Genomic DNA, 9,377 nt, shown 5'->3' with positions numbered 1-9,377 from the left:
TATATACTGGGTTGTAGAGGGAAAAATTTTAGAGGAAAAAGTGTGCTCATCACTCACAGTGACAAACAGCTGTGAAAATGCATCAAGCTGCTCTGTGAAACAGAGACATCAGTCCAGCTCCAGACAAGCCAGGTCGGGTACTCAAAACTCCAAGCTGTTTTGTCTTTGCTGACATAGTGTCTTAAGTTAGCTAATTTGCGTTAGCTATTTAAGCAACTCTTGTTGGTGTCTCACAAAGCCTGTTTCTCAGGATACATATGAACAGCTTCACAGACTTTTAATATGGCAGCTAGGATCCATAACTCCCACCAAGTTTGGCTCCACTAGTGACCTGGGACGTGGTGGCATTGTTTGTGCGTGTCCCCTCTTCCTTAGTCTGAGTTGGACTCGGCTATGTTAAAAAAATAAAATCACAACTATTCATTAAACAATTTTGAAAGAAAATAACTTCATTAGATTACAATCAGTCTATACAGAAACCTAAAATATCCAGGAAATTCGTTTGCTGAGCACTGTGTAAGTAAATTCGTTTTCCAGGCATCTACAGCTCAGTGAACCATGATTTATTAGTCTTGAAGACTTCAGAGTATTTCAATCTCTGTTTAGCAAATGAAGAGATGGATGCATAATCTTAAAAGCAGCAATAGACATTTCACATATGAAACTTCTAACAATGACAGCTAATTAATTATAGCTTATTTAAGTAGCAAAGTAAAATGACTTAAGCTTTTGCATTACACCATCATGCTTTTCTACAAAACAAATTTCTTTTTCCCCAAACACGTAATGAATGAGGATCTTCAGCTAGATGGATCTTCAGACTGACTCCTCAACATCTTTATCCGTTTTTCCAGTCTCTCCATCCATTCATTTCTGAGCCTAAGGACAGAAACATGGATCAGCTTGTCCCCATATTTTTACAGGGAACAGATTTATACTCCTCATGTTTCCCACCGACGCCGTCTTGTGGTGCTTTCCCCCAGTTGTCATGCAAACTGTCCTGCCCCTTTAGAGTGCTTTGCTGGATGACACTTCAGGACTAGCTCTTAAATCCAGATGAGGGCTCACCTGAGCTTTGTGGTTCATCTTCATCTCCAGCATGCCCTCTCTCAAGTGCCTCTGTGTGCCGGCGTTGTGTGCCAGCATGACTTGTCATCTCCACTGGAGATTGCCTGCTGCCACCTGCTGGGTAGCATCACCCAACATGTCCCCAGCCCCCCTGCTCCTCTGAAATGCATTAAATAAAGTACTGCATAGAGGTTCCTGAGCACTGTTTGGCTTGCAAACACTGTGCATGTTGAAACTTCTTTCAGACCAATAACAGACAATGTTAGGTGGTAGGTTGCACTTTGTTTTCTTTTTGGTAGTGTCTAGGTACCACAGAAAGACTGCCTCAAATAGAAAAGACAGGAATTTTACAGCTGAGGAGTTGAGACATTGAAATTAGGTTAGTTACAAAACATGCTAGAGACTAGTTCCTGTGTTCCTTGATCCATGGTTACTAATGCAAGGCCAGCCTTGCTCTTATTTTTTTCAAACATCAATCCAAAGAGAGGTATGAGGGAGATTTTGAAAAAATGCTTTCTCATTGAATGATCTCAAGCCAAAATAGCCATCTTTGCCTGTGCCTTCAAGTTATGGAGACTTCTTGTGAAGTAAAACTCTACTGATGTTGCCATAGACTGGTCTTTCTCGTTGTGGCTGATTAAGGTAAATATGACTGATTGAGGTAAACATGGCTATGGGTGATGGTTGCCTTGGTCAGTTAGTACACTTGGACCATCTGCTTTATTATGGATTTACCTTATGCAATTAAGCCATCTTAATTATTTCAAATTATATTCTTGTGAAAACAAGGCCACAGAGAAAGAAGGTGGGCCAGGTACACATCTGTGTTAGCTCTGCTGTGAACATAAGCCTTGATGTTCAAGACAAGCCTGCACTGCTAGATGTTGTCCTGGCAACTTCAGAAAGTTCCACATTTTGGACCCATTTACTGAACAAAAAGGAATTATTCTTTTATCCTATGAAGCCATAGCTTAGGCATGTTAGCATTAGCATGACAATTTGTGAAGCTTTATTATTTTCTAAAAATTTATGAAAAATACTTTCACCTTTCATTGCATGACTTAAATATAGATACCACTTTTCTTTAAAAAAGAATTGCAATGCAAACTCAAATAACCTTTCCGCATGCGAACTACCCACTTTGTCAAAGCACTTCTTTGCTGACGTTCTTTTTCAATTTGCAGATACCGAGTTTGTTGTTCAATAGTCTTTTCCCAGAAGTTCCTCAGGTCACTAGTTTCGCATCCCCGCACTTCATGACGTATGTATTGGCTATTCATTTTGTCTAAAGGAGAAATATGAAACAACCATATGACAAGTTATTGGTTCCTCATCTGTTTTCATGGCTAAAGCACACTCTTGCTGTTTTGGATTTTCACAGTGTTAGAGTCACACAGTCTTTTTTTGTAGGATCAGGATAACAGTGGGCAGGACTCACTATTTAAGCTTTTCATTCAAAGCTCTGACACTTGAGGATATGCTGTCTGGAGATTAAGATCAAAACAATAAAGAAAAAGACCTCTGGTGACTTACTGTTAATCATTACAACACTTAGCTTTATTTGGGAATGGAGAAAATTAATATGTATAAAAGTATGTACATAATTTTATAAGATGTTGACTTGCAAAAGCCACCTTGCTCGTTAAATATTTCTTCCTCTTCTGCAATTTTCAAAACAGAGCAAATTCATTGAACATATTTATATAACTGTGCCCATTCTGTACTTCCCCCTTCATGTCATCTTAAAAATAAACTTCTGAGTGAATCTTATCCTAGGAAAAGAATATCTGTCTCAGGATGACTCTTCATGGGCTAACAGTCAAGCCCCTGTATCCCACATTACAGCCAGAAAATCATATAATTACACTCAAAACTTCATTACATATGGAATGAGTATATCCATGCTGCCTTCCAAATTGCTGTGTGGTTTTGCATGAACATGCCATTATAATATTTTCCAGAACATTTATTTTTTTTAACAAGTATTTAGGGCTCTCTCATGCATTGTTTGGATTCATGGTAATTATTTGTAATTTATTTTAATCAGAGCCATAGAGAGCTAGTAAACAAGCCCCTCAAGGCTAGCTTGGAAAAGCTTGAAGAAACTGCTGCCATTCCCCTGCTAGGCATTGTAAGAAAAGCAAAATGGGGAACTCGTAATATTTACATAATTTCATTTGGAGATGTGGCTGTTTTGTGAAAAGCTGAGAAACACATTATAAAAAACTCTGTGAACAGAGAACAAAAGCAGCCATTTTGCAGAGGTCCCTTTCTTGCTGGGATTTCCCTGTGACTCCCTGTGATTCCTTGCAGAACCTCCATATATCAACTAATGGCCTCCAAATGATAGAAGCACAGTATTTGAGCCTGACTTTTGCGGGAGAAATTTACTGAGCATTTTTTTCAGGTCCTGAGCAAATTCTAGCTGGATGGGCAAGTGTTGGCATCAGTCCGTAATGTGAATTGCAAGTACGGCTGAACACCTCCGACTGTGCTAGGGGATAACCAATTCCAGGTCAAAAGTTCTCTTACTGTGAGTATGTGTTTTCATAAAATATATGTATTCCTTGAATATCCATGTATATATCAATGACAACCCAAATCTCTCTTTCCAGATAGCAGTTACTATCCTTTTCAATGTTTTGTGTATCAGGAATAATATAGAAATTTATGAAAAAAATATGGTAACAACAGTCTGGGTCAGAGTAAGGGACTTGCCACTCCAGGAGTCATTCTCTGAGAACAACAATATTTCTGAAGAGCAGCAAGCAAAATTCCCAGATGTCCCTGAGGCTTGAAAGTAAACTGCCAGGAAATAATGTCTCCTAGTTTATTTAATCAGAAGTGATCTCAAAGCATAATAACTTCATCCTTCTGAATGATTATGAATTCCTGTTTAATATACTGTGGATACATATGAGGGTGAATATCTCTCCTGAATAAGGCAAAGTTGTGGACCTCATTGCCATGAGGTGTATCTGAGCCCAAGTGCATGCTTTCAGAATACATGTATCCTTTACTGGTTTTAAATGCTCTGCCTCCTGGTTTGATTGCATATATTCTTGGTGCTCGCTTCAATGTATTTTATAAATGTGACTCTCCATCACCCCTCCCCACAGGAAAAAATCCCAAGGAAAAAGTTTTATACCCAGTAAAAGAGAAGTTCAGAATGAGTTTTCATTGTTATTCACCTTACCTCTGGTGCTGGCAGTGTTTAGAAGAATGTTAGAACCCTGTTGAGACTACAAAGTGTGTATAGTACCACGCATTATAGGTTTGGGTGGGGGTTTTGGGGGTGGGCAGGAATTAATGTTTTTTTCTGCCTATTATCTGTGAAATTTTCTTTGTGTGTGCTCTTTGGGAGGCACACGAAGAACATTGTCCACGCCTACCCTTCTTTTTAACCCTTTATTTTGTGTTAGCATATGGATACCTTGGTGTTGCTTTTTCTCTTACTCAGCCCTTAATCTTCCTCTTTATTTTCTTTCACCCTAATACTGGAGAAGACTCAAATATGTATCAAAGCAACTAAACTTGGAATTTCTGCATCATTATTTTACGCATCCTTGTACATCCTTCATAAACACCAGTGTGTCAATGTGCCAGCAGCTACTTCTCTAAACTGTAGAATAATCCTACCCTAAATTACCTTTTATTTCAAACCCTCTATTTAAGCCCATTCATGCAGTGATTATAGGAACTGTACAATAACTCTGCTAAAATAACACACCTGTGGGTTTTTTGCCTTTATGTATTGAGTTCATAGGTGTTTGAATTCACCTCTGCCCTGCCATCCATTTCAAAACTGTTGCCGTAAACCTTAAGGGTTGTGTGGGCAATGAGGGATATCAAACCTAATCTATCAGTATTTCACTTGCCTTAAGATAAAGGTTCTGAGTTAAAATGTCAGTGACAGAAACTCTTCAGCTTTTTTCAGAGGAGAGTAACAGGAGTTAAACCTGTACTGTGGCTTCACACCAGCAGTTGTCACCTGGGTGCAGTTTATTTTCATGCCTTGGAACCTCATTCAAAGTAGTCAGCAAAAATGACCTCATGTAATAGGGAAAGAGAAGAATGGAAGACTTCATGGAAACAGCCTCCAAAGCAGCCTGAACAAATAATCTCTGTGTGATACAACAGGTGGGCAGAAGTATACTCTTAAAGCATATAGACAGGTGTAATCGCACTTTTATAGATCTTGCAGTTAGGTCTGACTTAAACTACCCTGCAACAGCTAGGACTAAATGAATCTTTATTTAAGCCTCTAGTGACAATCCTTCAAGAGGACAATAACAAGAGCCTCTTTCTGGTAATCGTCTTTGACAGAGCCCTGGTTGCAAGCTAGTGAACAAATGTAGCTTCTCTCAAGTGAAAGGAATAGCTGGAAAAACTCTGGGAAGGCTTTGTCCTACACAAGATGAAGACGATTGTGATGATTGTTTATTTTTAGATTTAATAATTTTAGAGCAGGTTGATATTATTTAGACTCACTTTGTAAAGGAGATCTTACAGCGGTAGAGAAGCTGTGACACTAGCACTGTTATCCGGAACTCAAAAAACATATCAGTAGAAAAAAAGAGGAATGTAAGATCAATTTGATGTGACATCTTGGCTTTTTTGTAAGTAAAAAAAATCAATAGTTTGAGGCTGGAATTCACTGGTTCTATAAGAAACCATTACCACCACAAGAAACATACCGTTTCATGGAGAGAATAGGAAGTCACAAGTTTCTTGGCTAGAAAATGGTATGTAAAGAAAAATGTGGGGTTTTTTCCTGTAGTAGAACACAAATTGTTATTTTAAATGTCAGTTTATTTGTTTGTTTTTTAAATTTACAAAGCATATACACGAGTCAGGAAAGGTATTTTCCCCCCCTTCTTGTGCTTCTTGCATAGTACAAATGGTCAGAGTTTTCAGCATGTTATACATCTTCCTAGAAATAATAAAATATTCTGTTCATCTACCTTTTCACGGACCTTGTTTGGTGACTGTGCTTATTATATAAATGCTCTGAATAAGTAAAAAAATTGCATGATGTATAGGGGAGTATACTATCTCTGCTAATAATGATGTTTGACTTTAAAACAATAAGAAATCTGCTTTGGTTTTGGAAAATGGGACTAGCAATCACAGCCATGATTTGCCTCTTTTTCCTTGGATCTTGGATACATCACTTCTACTTCTGCAGCTGGCAGCAATTCATATCTCAAAGGGCTGATTGAGGTTTGCTTTGAGATCCTGCCGGGGAAATCATACCAGTTTCAAGTCTAACTTAGGTCTTCAGACCCACGGTAAAACTCTTTGCAGGCAGAAGAATGTGCTTTAGATTAATCCCCTGTACCCTTCCATTTGTGTGGCAGGTCATATCAGTGCAGTCTGTCTCATGAATGGCCTGAGCTTCGATGCCGCTCATGAGCGATGTGGGGAGAGGTTTCTTACAGCTTTCTGACTACCTCACTGGTGCCCAGTTATAGAGCTGCACCTCGTGGAGCTGACCTGGAGCACCAGCCTGGGGATGGGGGAAGGTTGGTACAGTCTGCTGGTGCACACAGGTCCCTAACACTCTGCTGGTCTCTTTCAAAAATTCATTAGTGTATCTCATCAGCAAGGACAAGTAGCTTTGCATGTATACTGTACTGTTCCCTTTCCGTGAGCACTTTCGCATTACAGGCCATCAATCAGTGCTTTTCTTTTGTAAACAGTATTGTCTGGAGTTTGCAATGAAATAAGGGAATTCTAGACATGTGATTTATTCTGCCAGCAGTATTTCCTAGTTTGACAGAATTTGAAGTACATGCTCTTACCGGTATGTGTGCTCAGTCAGGAGGTAATTCTCTGGGTATAAACTCCAATCAAATTAATTGGACTTTTCCATGCAATGGGAATTTTCTGTGTATGAAAATGACAACCATACTGATATAACTCAGTAATACTAGTAGGAGTTACCTGTGTGCATAAGTTTCAGGTGTGCATCGAGTAAATAAATTCTAACATGCAAGTTAAGCAATTTAACATACAAATTAAATTGTTCACACTCAGGCATAATGCAGCAGTCTCTGTTCATCCATTCTCCTTGTTCCTAATTCCCACAGTTCATATTGCTTTTCTGTGAAAAACTGATGGGTCTATTTTTCTGATTTGGAGAATACCTATTCTTGAAATGATTTGAACTGTTACAAAATTTGGATGTTTTCTCATATGGTACATTTATACAAAGAAACATATTAAGGCGGGCTTGTGGCAGCTTTGTGGTTTTTGCATCTCAACCTGCTACAGTAGCAGTATCAATGCCTTCGAATGCCACACGCTGTAAGTGCTTTCTTCTGCCCCTCTCATCTGTTGGTCCTCTGTTCTCTTTATCTGCTTTCAGCCTTCCCTGGATACCAGACACCTGAACGATTGAATTATTGAACTGGAGGGAACTGATTCTCTGCCTCGCTCTTCTGCACCAGAGGGCTCAGCAGTCCCCTGGCTGAGGGCTAAAATTCTTAAAGCCTTTCGAGGAAAACACTTGAGGAATCAACAGTCTCCTTTCCCTCCAGGTCATCCATTCAGTTGTTACTATCCTAGTTCTGCTCCAGTGCCTATTTATTTATTTAGCTACTTGCTCTCTTCCACACTGCGGTTATCACCGACTCTTTTCCTTCAGTCCACAGCCAAGGGCTTCCAGTAGAGGTGTCTCCACTTTTCCTTTCTCTGCCTTCGTGTCTGCTGAGCTTCTCCTCCTGCGCTCTTCACCAGCCCTCCAGCCTAACCTGACTGATTCACACCTCTGCTTTCAAGCATCTTTCTGGCTGATTTCCCCAGCTCTGTTGTTCTCTCTGGAAAATCTCTCTCCACTTCTTGCTGGTGCTGCATTTCTCCCTGACTGCTCATACTGATCTCGCCAGACTTTCCCTGGAGCATCTTTTCAGTGCTCCTCCCCAGCTTCCCCCACTCGCTGTGCCTGGCTCGCCGTTCCCAACACAACCTGCCACCGGCAGACATGAACAGGGCCGTGGTGGCAGTCACACAGAGGCAAACACCAAGAAAACAGGCTTGCATAAGCATCGTGCGATACAGACTGTCCCAATGCCTTTCCTGAGCTTTCCATAGATTTGTCCAGCTCTTACAGGCTTTTAATTTTCAACATCTAAGGCATACTTAAAATGGCTGTAGTTTGCTTGTGTGATCAAATATTGTTTCTGATCACTAGATTTTCCCCACTGCCAGATATATTTGAAGTCTGATCCTATGAACTGCTGAATTCATAAGATCAAGTATACAGCATAAATTAATATTTATTAGTCAAGGATCTTGAACATGTTTTGTTTTGTTGTTTGATTTTTGAGTACTGGAGGACTCAATGGTCTAGGATCAAAGAAGATAAATCCTGCCCAGGGCTCATGTTCTTCATTAGATCAACCAGTGCTGACAAAACATGCAAGAGATACTGATCCTGATTCATGTGAAGGTGTCTACCACTGAATTAAAAAGCTTCTCGGCAGCAGATCACTGTTAAAAAACCTTTGCGAGAGGAGTGTGTGTGTAACCTTGGCTACCATTTACCCCATCAGTTGAAAATGTACAGCCACATCTCCCGGTGTTTTATCCAGGGCTGTGGCATGAAATTGCCTGTAAATATTTTTTCTGTATCAATGCTACTCAGCTTCCTTAGAATGCTGCTAAAGTGGGCACTCTTCCCTGGCATTTTTCTCACACTCTCATCTTTCCTAGAATACACTTTTGTGAGAATTAAAGTTAGAGAACAAACATATTTCTTGTTGAAATTATTATGAAAAATTCACTACAAAAGCAAATACTTACTTACCTTTGGAGTTGGACTCGTCCTGCAAATAAATCCTCTATGTGACACAAACAAATGATGAATATTACCACTGCAGCCCTGCTTCTCCAGTGTCACAGGACAGTAATGAAATGCATCCCTCGGTACTTTTTATTTGAAGTGGGGGTAACATAAATCCTTCATCATATCAAGGCTATTTTGAACAGAACCAGCAGCGAGATAAGATCATTTAATGAACTTTGCAGCCCCCTGCTTGAGATGACCATGAAACACAGCCCCCCTTGAGAGCATACATCCCTCCCACACTGGCAGATACCTCAGAGAGCATGACTTGGCAAGCGCTGAGAATTTTCTTTAAAATGCGTGCTAGTATTATCCATTTTAATATTCCTCCTGTGAAGCTTGAAAAATTCCACACTACTATCTTAGCTGTAATGGAGGCTGAAATGGTGTGACAAATCACACTTGGGTCTGCATTACAGGGTGACTTACAGAAGTATGCAGTACTTTGGAGCTGTTAATC

General features: G+C 39.9%; 1 protein-coding gene across 2 annotated transcripts; it reads right to left on the bottom strand.

The window, feature by feature from the left end:
- Positions 1–427: 427 nt before the first annotated feature.
- On the bottom strand, positions 428–8,999 carry FAM240A (family with sequence similarity 240 member A). 2 transcript variants are annotated; one of them, XM_010306700.2, is made up of 3 exons: positions 8,879–8,999; positions 2,209–2,353; positions 428–879 (listed from the first exon to the last, which is right to left on the bottom strand). In XM_010306700.2, the coding sequence occupies exons 2-3, from the start codon at positions 2,346–2,348 to the stop codon at positions 801–803; spliced, it is 219 nt and encodes a 72-aa protein (XP_010305002.1). In that variant the 5' UTR covers positions 2,349–2,353; positions 8,879–8,999; the 3' UTR covers positions 428–800. The 2 variants fall into 2 exon arrangements, with proteins under 2 accessions (XP_010305002.1, XP_075595954.1); XM_075739839.1 differs by having other exon boundaries at positions 8,875–8,994.
- Positions 9,000–9,377: the final 378 nt, after the last annotated feature.

The sequence above is a fragment of the Balearica regulorum genome, chromosome Z, assembly GCF_011004875.1.
Source record: "Balearica regulorum gibbericeps isolate bBalReg1 chromosome Z, bBalReg1.pri, whole genome shotgun sequence".
Classification (NCBI taxonomy): Eukaryota; Metazoa; Chordata; class Aves; order Gruiformes; family Gruidae; genus Balearica; species Balearica regulorum.
The sequence above is the reverse complement of the archived record's forward strand: the minus strand, read 5'-3'. Positions and strand labels throughout refer to the sequence as shown.

Bases quoted from the DNA above. Each gene is read 5' to 3' on its own strand.
- FAM240A (XM_010306700.2), bottom strand. From the start codon at position 2,348: ATGAATAGCCAATACATACGTCATGAAGTGCGGGGATGCGAAACTAGT. The intron at 880-2,208 runs GTGGGTAGTTCG...TTCTGTCCTTAG, and splicing joins CAAAGAAGTGCTTTGACAAA to GCTCAGAAATGAATGGATGG.